At 41.6% G+C, this 18,362-nt stretch overlaps 1 protein-coding gene across 12 annotated transcripts in view; it reads right to left on the reverse strand.

The window, feature by feature from the left end:
• Positions 1 to 18,362, reverse strand: part of ATP11C (ATPase phospholipid transporting 11C) — a 181,223-nt gene that overhangs the window by 19,961 nt on the left and 142,900 nt on the right. For all 12 annotated transcript variants that reach the window (XR_002340696.1, XR_002340697.1, XR_002340698.1 and 9 more), the window contains 3 exons: positions 13,304 to 13,363; positions 7,135 to 7,262; positions 620 to 755 (listed from right to left, as the gene is read on the reverse strand). Coding sequence is in view for 9 of the 12 variants with exons in the window: in XM_021080199.1 (XP_020935858.1) it covers positions 620 to 755; positions 7,135 to 7,262; positions 13,304 to 13,363 (324 nt within the window). In the remaining 3 variants the exon portion in view is untranslated. The remainder of the gene's footprint in view (positions 1 to 619; positions 756 to 7,134; positions 7,263 to 13,303; positions 13,364 to 18,362) is intronic.

Below are 18,362 nucleotides of genomic sequence, written 5' to 3' on the forward strand. Positions count from 1 at the left end.
GGCTGCGGGACGACCTCACCCTATCAGCAATCCTCTCCTAGAGCACAGCTAGGGCAAAACCACCCCAATGCAGGTGCTGACCTGTGGAGTCACTTGCTGGGAGCGCAATGGCAGGATCAGTGAAGTCTTTCTGGAAAACACTATGCTCCCATGTGTAAAGGAAGGAGGAAGAGAAGGGAATTACCTCTCTACATATTGAGCAAATACTGCAAACATATGGCAGCTCTGCCCTTCAACTCTAAGCATGGAAGGCCACTACGAATAAGAACTGAGTGGAGTCAGACTTTGCTTTTAAAACAGGAAAAGCCTTGCTCACATCAAAGTATGGGGGTCCAAAGGCTGAAGTCCCAAGAACTCTGTTTATTTAGCAAAAATTACAGCCAAGTTAAACTTCCAGACGTTTGCATATAAGGTCTCTAGTTAGCTAGGCATGCAGGAAGTGATTTCTTACTTCAACACCTCTGTTCTAACGAATGTGTCAGAACTAAATACTATACCTTTAGAAAAATAGTTTGTAACATGATTACAGCTAGAGTACGTGTATGATAGATCCAGTACCTACAGGAAAAAAGTTAAGTCATGCTTATAATACCAAAAGATGTAATGATACTTCTTTTACCTTTGCATTTTCTTCTAAAGATGAAGTCTGAAAAAGAAAATAAGTCCCAAAGAAGAACACTGTTCCTTCGAATGCAGCCAGAAATGTCCAATATAAGAAGGGGCCCAACTGTAGCATGGCATTGCCAGAAATTTTCCTATTGAGAAATGGGAAAACAAATAGGTTAATGGATCTCTGTAGGCTGTTTATTAAAAGATAAAGTGAAATGCCAAAGGTGCACACATGGTTTGACCCTGTTAAAATGAACGGAGTTACCCCTGAGGGACTGGTAGGCTCTTGGTAAAAGTCTGCAGCTTTGTCTTTGTGCAGTCACCTCCTGTCTGAGGTGTTGGAGCAAACTGTCAAAGTGCTTCTAAGATTCTGGCCACTGACAATAGTAACGCCATCAATGATAATTAGCTCTCATTTATTGAGTACTTATGATATGGTAATAAAAGCGGGTTAGAGTTTTATATTGTCCATTTTTATTCACACGAGACAGGTATTCGTGCCACTCCCATTTATAAATAATGAGCCTCAAAAAGGTATACCACAATGATTCCCAAACTTTGATGTACAGTGGAACCATCGATTTTTTACAACATTGATACCTGGCTCCCACCCTCACTTTGATTTAACTGGCATGAAGTGTAACCTGGGCACCAGAACAATTTAAAAACTGCCCAGGTAATTCTAATGCACAGTAAAATTTGGGAACCACTATTACAGCAGTACACCAGAGCTCACTCAGTAAGGGACAGAGGTAGGATATGATCCTAGATTGAGGTGACTTTCAATCATATGCTCTCAACTAAGCTACCATGGCTTTCCAACTATACTTGTTAAAATATTTATTTTTTTATTTTTAGGGCTGCACCTGTGGCATATGGAAGTTCCCAGGCTAGGGGCAGGAGCCGCTGACCTATGCCACAGCCACAGCAAGGGATCTGAGCTGCATCTGTGATCTACACTACAGCTCACAGCAACGCCGGATCCTTAACCCATTGAGTGAGGGCAGGGATTGAACCCACATCCTCATGGATACTAGCGGGTTTGTTACCTCTGAACCACAATGGGAACGCCTTAAAATACTTCTTTTAATCAAGATTTCTTCCTGTGAGATTAACCTTTCTTAGGCCTTGGGGGCCCTTCATAAATACATATATTTGTCTTTTTAAAGCTGTACCCGCAACATTTGGAGGTTCCTAGGATAGAAGGTGAATTGGAGCTGCAGCCGCTGGCCTAAACCACAGCCACAGCAAAGCCAGATATGAGTCGCATCTGTAACCTACACCACAGACCATGGCAACACTGGATCCTTAACCCACTGAGCAGGGCCAGGGATGGAACCTGAATCTTCATGGATACTAGTCAGATTCATTTCTGATGAGCCACGACGGGAACTCCTGTATTTTTCAAATTAAGTCAAATAACATGTCTGAAGTTGTATAGCCATGCTTTGATAAAGGGCAGGTGGACAGACCAAAAGTTTAAAACCTGTCAAAAATAGTAGTCTTCTGGGTACAAGTCGGAATGTTGAAGAAGGTTATCAATTCTAATGAAGCAGAGCTGCAGAAAGAAGATGGGTTTGTGCATGGAATTCTTCTAGGTACTCTTTCAAATTCTTCTTAACATTTCTCAAAAAGTATCTAGGAGTTCCCTGGTGGCCTAGTGGTTAAGGATTTGGCATTGTCACTGCTGTGGTTCAGATTGGAATCCTGACCTAAGACTTCCACATGCCCTGGGGTAAGAAAAAAAGAGAATTTAAATAGCACACCTTCCACTTATACTATCAAGAATGACACTGGGCTGTAGTGAATAAGAAAGAATTTTTTTTGGGGGGGGGGGGTCTTTTTGCTATTTCTTTGGGCCGCTCCCGCGGCATATGGAGGTTCCCAGGCTAGGGGTCTAATCGGAGCTGTAGCCACTAGCCTACGCCAGAGCCACAACACAGGATCCGAGCCGCGTCTGCAACCTACACCACAGCTCACGGCAACGCCGGATCGTTAACCCACTGAGCAAGGGCAGGGACCGAACCCGCAACCTCATGGTTCCTAGTCGGATTCGTTAAGCACTGTGCCACGACGGGAACTCCCAGAAAGAATTTTAATGTAAATACAGCTGATCCTCCTTCAGTAGGTATGGACTGCTGTGGGACTTCCTAAAAAATAGCATTTAAGCAACTTTTGCCTATTAGGACTTCAAGGTGTATGCCAAACTCAGAAATGTAGGGGTATATGTAGAGCGATACGCTGCTGTTTACCCTAGAATAAATGCAGGGGGGAAAAAGTAGCTGTTTCCCAGAAACAAGCCCTCCCCATAGCCAATAAATTCTGTTCCCAGGGCAACTGGGAGCCATAGGGAAGGCACCTCCCTTAAAGATACTTGCAAGGAGGGCCCAGCAACTGCCAGCCAATGAGGCTTTTGAGAGTCATTGACTTGGGCAGAGGTGGAAGCTGTTCCTGTCTTTCTGGCTTAGTCGCTGGATTTACACTACATACTGTGGGAAGAAAGGGGCGCCATGGTATGTTGAACTATAGCTGAGGCTTTCTAGCTGCATTCAGATGAATGACGAGCCTGTTGTAAACTCAGCCAATGTGAGGGAACACGCAAAAGAGAATGAAGATGGGGGAGTGGATGAGCAGCAGCACAGGCCTGAGCACTGCCATATGATGGGAGACAGCAGGTGTACTAGGACTGTTTTCCTTTTAAAGTTTCAGAAGACACAAACGATGCCTCTACCCTATAGAAACGAACTACAGTTCACTTTTCAAATTTCTCTTTAAAAAATAGGCAAAGATCCATTTATGTCATGTTTCAGTCAAAACTTTTGGTAAATGCCTGAGCCACTATGTCCCTGAAGGTGATATCTACAATATGCTACACAATGCCACAGGTAGTGTTAGGTGGTACAAATGTAGAGAGAGCTACACATGAAGACTGGGGCTTGATGTTTAAAAAGGAATGCTCAGAGTAACAGAGTAATCTACAACAGAGACAGGCTGAGAGCAGTGTCTCATCAGCCTGGATGAGCAGGCAGGCAGGAAGCTGCATCTGGGGACTGGGTGACAGGTACGCCATGGCTTTCATTTCTCCATCAGATGTGGCTCTATGCAAAATCATGTGGTAAACTAAAACTCCGTGTATACCCTTATAATCATTTGTATTCAACAGCTTGCTGCAAGTGTCAATCTTTTTTTTTTTCTTTTTTTTACAGCTGCACCTATGGCATATGGAAGTTCCTGGGCTAGGGGTCGAATCAGAGCTGTAGCTGCCTGCCTACACCACAGCCATAACACTGGATTCCAGCTGCATCTGCGACCTACACTGCAGCTTGAGGTAATGCTGGATCCTTAACCCACCGATCGAGGCCAGGGATCAAACCCACATCTTCACAGAGACAATGTTGGGTTCTTAACCCGCTGAGCCACAACAGGAACTCCAGTTTCAACATTCTTAATGTATCAAAGTGTTCAGCCCAGCCCTGAAGTTATGTTAAGGGTGTTAGAATAATAAGATTAAAAGCTACCATCTACTGAAAATTTACCATGTGCCAGGCACCATTTTAAGTTCTCTTGCATATAGTCACTCATTTAATCCTCACAGAAACAGTGTAATTAGATATATTATTACTAAAGACAAAACTGAGGCACGTCTCAGTCAAGTAATCTGAGCAAGGCCATGTCATAAGTGGCAGAGCTGGGATCAGAGCGCAGGTGATTAAGCTTGAACTCTCGGTGGGACTGAATAGGAGGGATTCTGCTCAGTGCCTCCAAACCCCACTTCACCCAGAGGAGCTGTTACCAGGATTCACTTGAGTTGCTGTCTGAATATAGAATATTGCTGCTCAGTATTGGAAAACCACCAGCCCGTGGAAAAGAGCAGAGGCTGGTCATCAGGAGGACTGAAATCTGATCTTGCTCTGGCCTTGCATCATACCATGAGTTCTTAGGCAAGTCATTTCTGGGCCCTGGGTCCTCCTTTTACAAAAAGACTGGGTAGGGCAGGAATTCCCGTTGTGGCTCAGTGGGTTAAGGACCTGATGCTGTCTCTGTGAGGTCAAAAATGCGGCTTGGATCTGGCATTGCTGTGGCTGTGGTGTAGGCTGGCAGCTGAAGCTCCTATTCAACCCCTAGTCTGAGAACTTCATACCACAGGTGCAGCCCTAAAAAGAGAAGAAAAAAAAAAGAGCCTGTGGAAACTGAAGCTCTGAAAGATTTCTATCAAGGTTATTATGATTCCCCTCTTGATCTAACTCCCTTTGAAAGAAATTTAGGGAAAAGTACAAGTTAATGAGATGAGGAGGCAATCAGCAAACTCTAGAATCGGGGAAACTCTTGTCAGATAAATGGTCCAATTTCATTAACAAATAAATTGCCAAGTTAACCGACAGATTAAGAGAGACTCAAGAAGCATATTGACCAACTACAATGTATGGGCCTTATATACTGTTTCTTTCTTTCTTTCTTTTTTTGTCTTTTTACCATTTCTTGGGCTGCTCTCGAGGCATATGGAGGTTCCCAGGCTAGGGGTCTAATTGGAGCTGCAGCCGCCGGCCTATGCCACAGCAACACGGGATCCAAGCCGAGTCTGCGAGCTACACCACAGCTCGTGGCAACGCTGGATCGTTAACCCACTGAGCAAGGGCAGGGATCGAACCCACAACCTCATGGTTCCTAGTCGGATTCGTTAACCGCTGCACTATGATGGGAACTCCCTTATATACTGTTTCAAACAAGCATTCTTTAAAAAGAAATGAGTTAAGGAGTTCCCTGGAGGGCTATCGCGTTAATGATCCTGCATTGTCAGTGCTGTGGCCTGGGTTGGATCTCTGGCCTGGGAACTTTGGTGTACCACAGGAATGGCCACACACACACACAGTAAAGAAAATGAAGAAATGAGTCAACTGGAAAAATTTCTGCATTGACTGCATATTTGATGATATTGTAGATTTGTTAAATTTTTCAGTATGATAGGGTACTTTTATTTTTAAAAGTTCTTATCTCTAAGAGATATGTGCTAAAATAACTATTTTTTTTTTGTCTTTGTTGTTGTTGTTGCTGTTGTTGCTATTTCTTGGGCCGCTCCCGCGGCATATGGAGGTTCCCAGGCTAGGGGTTGAATCAGAGCTGTAGCCACCGGCCTACGCCAGAGCCACAGCAACGCAGGATCCGAGCCGCGTCTGCAACCTACACCACAGCTCATGGCAACGCCGGATCGTTAACCCACTGAGCAAGGGCAGGGACCGAACCCGCAACCTCATGGTTCTGAGTCGGATTCGTTAACCACTGTGCCACGACGGAAACTCCTAAAATAACTATTTTACATGTTTGATATTTGCTTCAAAATAAGTCCTTGATAAAGAAGATAGGGTTATTAATGAAGCAAGACTGGCCCTGAATTGATAACTGCTGAAGCTGAGTGGTGAGGACAGGGAAAAAGTTCACTATATTAATAGTATTTTTGCTATTTCTGTGCATATTTTAAATTTTTCATAATACCTTTAAAATGATAACAGATTTTATAAATCTGGTCAGGTCCAACAACTCCTAAATTTGAGTTTTATAAGTCATAGTGGTTAAAGACATTCCTTTTTTTTTTTTTTTTTTTTTTTTTTTTTAATAATGGCTGCACCAGCAGCATGTGGAGGGACTGACTCTGAGCTGCAGCTGCAGCAGCGCTGAAGCTTTTAACCCACCCTGCCAGGCTGGGGAACAAACCTGCACCTCTGCAGTGACCCAAGACACTGCAGTAGGATCCTTGAGCTGCTGCATCACAGTGGGAACTCCAAGACATCTTTTTATTTCTGTACCTACATTTCACACAAATGAACTGCATCCAAGTCTCTCTATTGCATTTGTTTTCCACTATTTAGCAATGCTTACAATCTACTGTAAATTAACATCTTTATCCTTTTAGCTGTAGGCTTAACTTATAAAAATCCAATTTAATCATGGGTTAAACAACTGGGGCTAGTGCCAAGTCACCCATCCGTGGAGAAAAGCATCTATTTCCAACTAACACAAAATGAATATAATGGCTTGATGAGTTGATTGTTTTCTTCAACAATGCCATTTTAAGAATGGGGCTAACAAAGCAGGGAGGCTATGTTTCAGGCACAGTTTACGAGAGAAAGCCTAACAGAATATCATCAGTTTAATCTATTATAGGTAGGAATCAATATTCTCAACTACCGAAGATCTTTATGTGGCCTTTTTTTGGGGGGTGGGAGGGTCGGGTAGGTAAAATATTGTGTCTTCATGTAAGATTCCAGGACTCTATGACAATGTAGGCCAAGTTTTAGGAATTGTTGATTCTGAACTAAATAATTCACATGTACTCAAGTACAGGACATGCACTTAGGAAATATGTCATTTTCTAGTTGGATGATCTGGTTTAAATAGCTAAAAATTCAGAACAGAACCTGGTGATCAAATCAGGAGGGAAGTTCTCTGTGTCTTTCCTACCTGCAGATCAAATGAAATCCACAACTTTGAAAGTCTGAGCAGGTTTTACCTTACATATGTTCAACTTACATATACAATCGGGGATCTGAGGTCAGAGTGTCAATGTTGATGTGCTGTTCCAACAGACTGTAGGCCAGGATGGGCAAGGATGTGAAGCAGATATTGTACATTGTAAGGTAAGCGGCATCATACAGTGGCTGTAATGACAAACAGAAGAGAAATACATGTACTCGAATAATCAGCTGCAAGAGGTTATTTCAATGTTTAGAAAAATCACAAACTAAAATAAGACAGTTTCCTTTCACACTTCTTGTGATAGCAAAGGAAGTTTTCTAAGTAAGGTCATTCAAATGGATGACTATAGAAAAGAAACTAACACTGTAATGCATCATAGTAATATACTCTTCCTTTTAAAATAGGATCTTATTTAGAATATTTACATGCTATCAGCTCTATTTATCCCCCCCCCCACTTTTTAAAAAAATTTCAGGGCCATACCCACAGCATGTGGAAGTTCCCAGGTCAGGCATCAAGCCCGTGTCACAGCTGTAGCCCCAGCCACAGCAGTGGCAATACTAGATCCTTAACCAGCTGAGCCATGACGGGAACTCCCTCAGGAAAACTTCCAAAATGAGTGATTCTCTTCCTACCTCACTAGCCTTTCTTTCTCATTCTCCTCCTCTCTGCAATCCTTCTGTTGGAATATTCCAGACTTGGTGTTTTGAACTTTATTTATACTCACTCTCTAGGTGATCTCATTCAGTTCTGTGGTTTTAATACAATCCATGCACTGAAAATTCCCAAATATACCCACCTAGTTCAAACCTGTCCCCATATACGCAACTGCCCACTTGCTATCTCCCCTTGGGTGTCAAACATATTTCAAACTTATGTCCAGGACTGATTTTGTGACCTGCTCCCATCTCAAACCTGCCACTCCCGAAGCCTTCCTCATCTCAGGAAAGGGTAATATTTTTTTTTTTTTTTTTTTTTTTTTTGTCTTTTTGCTATTTCTTTGGGCCGCTCCCGCAGCATATGGAGGTTCCAAGGCTAGGGGTCGAATTGGAGCTGTAGCCACTGGCCTACACCAGAGCCACAGCAACGCAGGATCCGAGCCGTGTCTGCAACCTACACCACAGCTCACGGCAACCCCGGATCGTTAACCCACTGAGCAAGGGCAGGGACCGAACCCGCAACCTCATGGTTCCTAGTCGGATTCGTTAACCACTGCACCACGACGGGAACTCCCAGGAAAGGGTAATATTTTTAAAGCCGATCAATTGGAGCCGAAATTGTGGATTCATCCATGATTCCTCTCTTTTTCACAACCCACATCCAATCTATTAAGAAGTGTTTTGGCTCTGCTTTCAAATATATTCAGAACATCACCTCTCAGCACCTCCACTGTGACTACCCTACAAGCGTTTAATTGGTCTCCCTGTTTCTTCCTTTAACCTGCAGTCTATTCTCAACACAATGGTCCAAGTAGCTCTAATAGAAACTAAGTCAAATCAAATCACTGTTTTGTTCAAACTCTCCAGGGGATTCACCTCTGAAAGTTAAAAAGTCTGTACAGTGGTGGGGCTATAAAGTCCCACTTGATCTGGCTTCTCTGACCTGTGTCACCTTTTCAGTGAGACCAACCTTGGTTTAACTTGTCACTTCCTCTCTCTTGAACACGTTCTCCCAATCCTGTTTTTCCCAAAACCCTCTCATCAGCTTTTAACTAACATTATAAATTTATTATGTTTACTGTCACTCTCTTCACACTAGAATTCAAGCTCTATGTGGTCAGGGATTTTTATTTACTTATTCTACTGCTGTAGCTTGAGAAAAAAACAAAGCAGTCCCTGACATTCAGAAGCTGGCCTGGCACTCACAGCAAGGCGCTCATGTTCTGTTGAACACGAACAATTTCACAGAAGAGCAATGTCCAACAAGGCCACTCTGTGCTGACGATGATGGAAGGAGACAAAAACACACCACTCCATAATCACATCTGAACACAGACAGAATATACATATCGTCCAAATAACAATAATGACATCTATATTCTGGCCAGGATGGGTGAACCATTGCTTCTTGACCACTGACATGTTGGCTTCCCAGGTAAGAATGACTAAAATGCCCAGTCATAAAATGACCCCTACTGGTTAACAGCACCCAGTAAAGCACTGTTCCTTTAAATCCCTTCTCCAAATGACCCGACCCAAGCCCAAATTTTTCAATACTCTCTTCCTAAGAGGCCCCACTGTTCCTCATGGTGTACATTTTTTCTTGTTGCATCGAGTAATAAACCTAATTTGATCAACTACAAGTGTTTTCCTGGCTTTGGCAATCAAGAATACCTAGAACAGAGCCATGCAGAAAACATTCAATAAATACTGGATGAATGAATGAGTAGAGACTGGAAACTAGAAAATATTTGTAAAGGACTGATCTGATATTAGAAACATTCCTTTATTTAAAAAAATTGAATTTTTAAAAAAATAAACCTTGTTTTGATGAAAATACTGAGTTCAGTATTTTTCTACAAAGTTTCCACAAACATCTATTTTCTACATGTTGTCATACAATCAGTATATGTAACCTAAATAATATCCCATATTCACATGTATTCTTCACATATATAAAATACTTTTTGATTAGTAAAATGCATTTAAATGTGACATAAATTAACACAGTTATGCATTTTTCAGTCAATGGCTCGAATGATGCAATTACTATCACAATGGGGGTGGACTCAAAAAGGCTGAGAACAACTTAAATAGAGCATTAGTTCATTCATTAGTTGACTTCAAAAATATTTGCTGAGTGTTTACTAAGTGACAAATACTGGGGACAGAAAAGGTTCATGCCCTGTCTGCCAAGGAATTCAAGTTCTAGAAGGGGAGGCAGAGTGATGAGCTCCTTGTAAGGAGCTGGGGAAACCCAGAGGAAGGGACCACAGCTCTGGCCTGTAGGAGGGACAAAAGCAAGACATAATGCATGCAACTTTCTCAGAAGTTCAGAATTGTGCTCCATGCAGGACATGGAGGTACTTGGCACATACAGAGCTTTAAGGTCAGCAAAATATTTTACTGAATTAAAAAGGACTCCCTACAAAAGGTGTTATAGTCGTTTTAATTCTCAAGGGAGAAGACTAGTCTGTTGGCACACAACACTACATTTTCAATGGAAACTATCCATTTACGTTAATGAGAAAATTGAAAAAAATAACTCAGATTGACTGGTGTGTAATTTAGTCTTAAATTTCATTCAAACAAAAGAAGCATCAATCTACTTTTGTTCCACTATGGTACTTTGAGGGTACATGAGAGATAATTGTAATTCTCAAGATGCATAATTAGAGGAGACAGAGAAGTCCTCAAAACAAACAACAGGTTTAGCTGACAACACTGTTTTTTGTTAAACCTGTTATAAATGCTATCTTTTCATGAAGAAAAAAAGACCACTAGTATCCTAGCTTTGCTAAAGAAAAGAACTGCTTTTTTGCTTAAAGAATCTGAATCCTGGTCCATTTCTATATCCGGATCATGGCTCACTCTCCAAGTTTCAGGATTGTAGAGAACACCTAAAGTAGATCTGAACTGAAAAAGGCTTGTTACCTATATGTATTCCACAGATATTTGCAATAAAGGTCTCTACATTCAGCACCAGCCTAAGGCCAAAGTAAAAAATAAAGATATGGGAAGTTCCCGTTGTGTCACGGTGGAAACGAATCTAACTAGTATTCGGGTTCGATCCCTGGCCTCGCTCATTGAGTTAAGGATTCAGCATTGCAGTGAGCTGTGGTGTAGGTCGCAGACTTGGCTTGGATCTGGCATGGCTGTAGCTGTGACTGGCAGCTGTAGCTCTGATTCGACCCCTAGCCTGGGAACTTCCATTGGGCCCTAAAAATAAAATAAAAAAAAAGGGGGGGAGGAGATGTATATTTCATCAGTACCCCCAGAGACCTTCCTTTTACCTTTCTAACATGTCTGCATAGCTCCTTCCCTCTTCTCCTCCAGATCTCTGCCCAAACGTCACCTCATTAGACAGAATTTTCCAGATCAGCTTGTCTAAACAGCAGCTCTCCTCCACAGTCACATTCCATCCACTTATTATACATTTTTCCCTCTTCAGAGCACAGATTAGTACACAACATAATATATCTGTATGATTGTTGTCTGTCTCTCCCCCATCACTACTGTACCACAAGCTCCATGGGGTAAGAGTTTGGATCACTGTTACATCCTCAGCACTTAGCCTCACACGCTGTAGGCACTCGAGATGTGTTTGTTAAATGAACATACCAGTTGAGCAACTGAAAAGGCAAACATCAACTCCTAAGGGAACCTAAGGAGAGATCTGACAGCTTAGGGTTTTATAAGGAATAAGGCTTTTTTTTTTTTAAAAGAGCTGTACCTGCGGCATATGGAAGTTCCCAGTCTAGGGGTTAAATTGGAGCTGCAGCTGCCAGCCTATGCCACAGCCACAACCATGAGCGAGGCCAGGGATCGAACCCACATCCTCATGGATACTAGGTTGGGTTCTTAACCCGCTGAGCCACAATGGGAACTCCAGGAATAAGTCTTTTCTTTCTTCATACAAGTTGTGCTTGGTAAACATGGTTTAAAAAGCCAACTTCCCTTTATCATTTTGCTAGAGATTTTGAAAATGTCTTTCAAAACTTGCATTCATCATCCAAGGAAATGAGAAATTATAAACATTTTGATCAATAGTTATCTGAATGTTCAAGAAAAGTAGATTCATCAGAATTTATAAAACTGTTATTAATACTGTTTTGAATGCAAGAAGGCTGATGGCACTTCCTATAGCTGGTAAATGATTAATTCATAAAGTGATCTGCTTAATTGGAATCATGGGGCTGATGACATGGCACTGATGTAAGAAACAGCATTCCAAATGTCAAAGAGGCAAGTTCAAGAGAAAGACTGCAGTTACTTCCTAATGAGAACACATTCTCTTAAAAATACTGCAAAGAAATTAGGAAAAATCACTTCCCCTCATGAGGAATGGCGCATGCCTTGAAATTTAGAAACTCAGTCTCTAATACCTGTGATGATGTAACCAGCAGCTCAGCTTGGCAAAAATCATTGAATTGCTCATACATTAACTACAAAATTTCTGAGTCACTGAGCATTAAAGCTCCTTTATTTAGCTATACTTCCACTGGAAGCAATGCAAAATCCACTTCAGCTGTTAAAAGAAACCTACAAAAATGCTTGCTCATCCCAACACTTACGTATCAAGTTAACCTATAGCATATTCTTTATGTGATAAATATTCAACAGAGGGCAAAAAGTGTAGAATCGCTTAACGAATCTAAGGCCATATCCAGGAATCTTCTTGGCCAGCTGAAACATCAATGTTTTTCTAGAAAATCAACCTGAGAAACTGCAAAAGCATGAGACTTTAATGAAATAATCAACAACATTCTAGGATTATTAGAAAACATTGTAGAGACTGTTAAAAAGAAAAAAATAATAATTTTTTAAAGGATCTCAATTCCAACAGGATGTACCAAGTAACTTTCAAAAAGAAGGTAACAGTAAGACCATTACTAAAGATATAAAAATTTGCTATTGTCAAAAACCAGGCCAATAACTTACAGATGAGCTCTGATATGAAAGTATATATGTTAGGAAATAACACAATACCTCACTAAATAGTTTTGATTGGTAATTAGATCCTGATTTGATTATAAAATTATTTAATACATGTAAGTGAACAAAACTTTGTACAAGGAAAAGAATGCCAAGTGTTTTTGGATAAAATTTAAAATAATGAAAAAAAACAACAAAAAAAAAAACAGGTCAAGAAGATCAACTGTCGAACCAAGAAAAAAACGGTTCCTTTATTTTGGGCGTATCTCTCTAACGTCTACAATCCAACACTTAAAAGGTAATTTATTTATTTTTATTTTTTATTTTTTGCTTTTTAGGACCACACTGGTGGCATATAGAAGTTCCCAGGGTAGGGGTCGAATCAGACCTGTAGCTGCCAGCCTACACCACAGCCACAGCAACACGGGATAGGAGCCGTGTCTGCGACCTACACCACAGCTCATGGCAACGCCAGATCCTTAACCCACTGAGCAAGGCCAGGGATGGAACCTGTGTCCTCATGGATGCTAGTCGGGTTTGTTAACCACTGAAGCACGAAGGGAGCTCAAAAGGTAATTTATCAATAGCAAATATAAACTACATTATGACAAATACCTAGGGAAACAAACCTGTTGTGAAAATCCACAGAAGAACTGGTACAAAAACTGTGGCAAAATGAAACAAAGGTTCTGGGGAAAAAAAAAGAAAAGGGTTAATATTTTCACTTGATCAACTTTCTAATATCACAATGTAATAAACTGCTACTCCAGAGTGCTAAGAAAACCATTCAAACTAAATGATTACATTCATATTAATACCAACTTTTGTCCTACCAAGGCAGAAAAGGATCTCAAATTACTTTATGAGAACCTCTTGCTATTCTTCTAGGGAGGAAATAAGCAAATACAAGATGAACACTTAATGATACTACATTTTAAATGCCAAGTAGAGTTGCAAAATCATCACAAAGTAAACTGACATAAAGTGTATATCAGAAAGTCAATTAATGCTGGGAGTTCCCATTGTGGCACAGTGGTTAACGAATCCAATTAGGAACCATGAGATTGCGGGTTCGATCCCTGGCCTCGCTCAGTGGGTTAACGATCCGGCGTTGCTGTGAGCTGTGGTGTAGGTCACAGACGCGGCTCGGATCCCAGGCTGCTGTGGCTGTGGCGTAGGCCAGTGGCTACGGCTCTGATTAGACCCCTAGCCTGGGAACCTCCATGTGCCACAGGAGCAGCCCTAGAAAAGGCAAAAAGACCAAAAAAAAAAAAAAAAAAAAAGTAAATTAATGCCAACAAACAGGAAAAAAATTTTTTTTTGTCTTCTGTCCTTTTAGGGCCGCACCCTCGGCATATGGAGATTCCCAGGCTAGGGGTCTAATCAGAGCTGTAGCCAATGGCCTACACCAGAGCCACAGCAAGGCCAGATACGAGGTGCATCTGCAACCTACACCACAGCTCGTGGCAATGCCAGATCCTTAACCCACTGAGCAAGGCCAGGGATCGAACCCGCAACCTCATGGTTCCTAGACAGATTCGTTTCTGCTGCACCACGACGGGAACTCCAGGAAATTTTTATAGCATATGCTGACATGAGCAAATATCAACTAACGCTTTACCGTCTGTTACTATCTCATCAAGCAGATTAAAAAACTATAAGCTGACTCTCCTTCTGGAGTTCCCATTGTGGTGCAGCACTCAGTGGGTTAAGGTCCGGTGTTGTCGTGAGCTGTGGTGTAGGTTGCAGATGTGGCTTGGATCCTGGGTTGCTGTGACTGTGGCATAGGCCGGCAGCTGTAGCTCTGATTCAACCCCTGGAAACCTCCATATGCCGCGGGTGAGGCCCTAAAAAAGCAAAACTAAGAAAGACAAAAAACACTACAAGCTGAGAATTCATAAGGCAGTAAAAGCCAGTAGGTGAGAAGATAAATATTGAAATTAATGTCTTCAGGCAAAACTACTAGAAGTAATATTTTCAAATGAGAGCTATCCTTCAATACAGACTGTGACTGTACTTGAGTGCTGCTATCACCTCTTCATGGTGTCTCTGCATTTCTTTTTGGGTAGCAATTTCAATAGCCCATTTTAAAGCCATGTCAAAAAACCAGTCTTCTTCCTTTTGTCACACATTCTTACTCAGCTAATGTACCAGGCTGGGAAACTTAGGGCTGTTTTAAAAAATCCAATGGATCCTGAAAATATGAACATCTGTCATAGCCGAGGATATTTAGATGAATATACTACAGGCTCTGGAAGACATTTCTAAAGAAAACGGCTACTTCTGTTTTGAGTAAGTTCTATGGCATCAAAGCGTTGGAGCCCCCAAGGTCATCACCTGGAACAACATTTGTAAGTATCACTTCTGGTAGAATGCAAAGTACTGTCAGTAGCCTTTCTAGAGTTTTGTTTGTTTGGTTGGGTGTTTTTTTGGTGCCACCCCATGGTATAGGGAGTTCCTGGACCAGGGATCAGATTCCAGCCACAGAGGCGACCTACACCGCAGCTGGAGCAATGCCAGATCCTTGAACCCACTGTGCTGGGCCAGGGAATCAAACCTGCATCCTGGCACTGCAGAGACACTGTAGATTACATTGTGCCACAGCAGGAACTCTAGAGTCATTTTTTATGTATATAAAGTGTTCTGAGGTTGGAGGAGGCAATGCTTTGTGTGGATTATGGGGGTCCTCTGTGGGAAGGAGAGGTCTGACTCTCCCATTAGAATGTAAGTTTGATGAAAAGAGGGACTTTGCCCGTGTTATTCCATTTTGAATTCTCAAGGCCTGAAACAATGCTTGGCACATGGTAACACATTCAAACATATTTGCTGATTGAATAAATAAAGACGTTAGATTTTAAACTAGGTGTTAAAGATGAACAGGATATGTTGATGGAAGGAACCAAGGCAAGGCCACATGCATTTTAATCATGTAGGGTAAGCCAGGAAGTGCCTTAAAAGACGAACTAATTCTTAGTTTTATTTCTTAGACAATGGAGAGTGAAGGTTTTGGAGGACAAGTTGAAAAGCGGCATTTTTCTAAACATTAACTTGGATAAATTATGCAAAAAGGAGTGAACGGAGAAATGGAAAGCAGGAAGACCTGTCGCTGAAGTACTCCAGGTGCAGGCGATAATGACTTGAAGGCGCAATGGCAAGATAAGAGGAAGGAAGGCATCTTAGCTCAGCCAAAGAGGGTCAAAAGTATTAGAAATCATCTCGGGACCAAAAGCAGCACTAAAAATGGAATACTGCTAAATGAGTCACTTAGGATGACAATGGCCAAAGAGATCCTAATGAAGACAGAGGCCATCTACATAAATAACCCCCTAAATTGGAAACAGGGATATGCAGATTACTGACCACTTGTAAGCATTAGCCATTTTAATGGTTTTTTTTTTTTTTTTTTGTCTTTTTGCCTTTTCTAGGGCCACACCCTCGGCATCTAGAGGTTCCTGGGATAGGGATAGAATCGGAGCTGTAGCCGCCAGCCTACGCCAGAGCCACAGCAGCCTGGGATCCGAGCCGCGTCTGTGACCTACACCACAGCTCACAGCAACGCCGGATCCTTAACCCACTGAGCGAGGCCAGGGATCGAACCTGCAACCTCATGGTTCCTAGTCGGATTCGTTAACCACGGCGCCACGATGGGAACGCCTGTTCTGTTTTTCTTAACAGAGTATTCCTTCCATCTGGTGGCAGTTGCTTGAATTGCAGGCCAAAATCTCAAAGAGGCAAAACCAAGCTTCTGCAATAGGATTAGAGTGCTAGGCAGAGCTGTAGGGTCTATCTTCATGGGCTCTACTACCAAGGGAAGGTAAGAGAGAATAACCATCCATCACCACGTGGGGCTGTTAAGTTACTGAGCTCAATGCCCGAGAGACCCTAACTGTATTGTAAATAAATAACATAACCACACTGAAATGTGTAAGAAGAAAAAAAGTAACTTTGGAAGCAGTATTTTGACTACATACTCTAAGGCTAAAGACAAAAAGTGCACACAAATATATTACTCAAGTAAGTTTGTTTCTCACAGGAATATGAGTTAACTATTCTGAAACTACTTTAAGTGTACTTGCGGATTTAGCAAATAAATAAACATAATGAGGATGAGGACTGAGTTTCTCACCACTGAAAAAGGAGCAACTAGTAAGCAAAAGGGCAAGATTAGGGAATTCCCATTGTGGCTCAGTGGTTGACGAACCCGACAAGCGTCCATGAGGTTGAAGGTTCAATCCCTGGCCTCGCTCAGTGGGTTAACGATCCGGCGTTGCCATGAGCTGTGGTGTAGGTCACAGATGCGGCTCAGATCCTGAGTTGCTGTGTCTCTGGTGTAGACTGGTGGCTACAGTTCTGATTTGACCCCTACCCTGGGAACCTCCATATGCCATGGGTGTGGCCCTAAAAGACAACAACAAAAAAAGGCAAGGGTGGGATGAACCTTGCGGTGTTGGCTGTAATTATGCATCAGTATAAAGAGACTTCAAGTATTGAGTTCATACTGAAACCTTTAATTCTGGCCCAACAACTTCAGTTCAGCACAAATGAGCACAACTAGCATCCACATCTTGATTTCTAAATACCATTTGCAAATAAAAAGAACCAGTGATCCTTGGAGAAAAGTCTGAATCCAGGACTGGGGCAGAAAAATACAAGAGGAACCCAGAACATCATGTAGTACCAGAAAATAAAGGGGTGGGTGGGACCAGGGGAAGAGAGGAATGGGAGGTTGCTACTCAAGGGGTATAAAGTCCTAGTTATGAAAGATGAGTAGGTTCTAGAGGTCAGCTGTACAACATTGTGCCTACAGTTAATCATACTGTATCATACACAATCTGTTAGAGCGGTAGAGCTCACATTAAATGTTATCACAAGAAAATACAAATTAAAAAATAATGGGGCCATGGTGAAAGGACACAAGAGGCCAATCTATGACCATCTGAGTAAAAGAATGAATAATGATAGTAATGAATTTCACCTCAGAATAAAACATCTGGTTTAAGCAGCAGAATACTCTTTTTCCAAATGAAATTACACAGAGCAAAACTGAGGAGCCCTGAGACCCTCAAAACACCATCTGAATCAAGTTATGAAAGTTAACATTATCATGAATGAGACAGTGACAACCTGTGCCAATTGATACCGTAACAGGTTACAATATTGCTTCTGTGGTAACCATGCCCAAATGCATAAGTGAATCTAATAATAGTCAAACATTAGACCAACTCAAATCCAGGGGCATTCTACAAACTAACAGCCCTGGCCAAATCACCACGAAGTCAATGCAATCCTGTTTCTATCTGTTCATTTGTGTAATTTCATTTGAAAAGAGGATTCAGCTACCAAACAGTAGTTTAGAATTATTGCTCAGGATAAATAGTGAACCAACTATTCACAGATGATACAACACGGACGCTCAAAACCATGCTAAGTGAAACAGGCCAGACACAAGAGTGCATATGATTATATTTATATGAAGTTCTAAAACAGGCAAACCTATTGTGTACACTGCATACATTATATCCAAATGTATATATTATATACCATATATATGACTATGTATCATATAGTAATGTAAATCAGATTAGTTGTTTGGTACAAGGGTGGAGGAGACTGGGAAGGAGCAAAAGGGAACTTTCCGGGGTGAGAGAAATGGTTTATATTTGATTTGAGTGGTAGTTACATGGATGT

Source organism: Sus scrofa, chromosome X (assembly GCF_000003025.6).
Source record: "Sus scrofa isolate TJ Tabasco breed Duroc chromosome X, Sscrofa11.1, whole genome shotgun sequence".
Taxonomy (NCBI): domain Eukaryota; kingdom Metazoa; phylum Chordata; class Mammalia; order Artiodactyla; family Suidae; genus Sus; species Sus scrofa.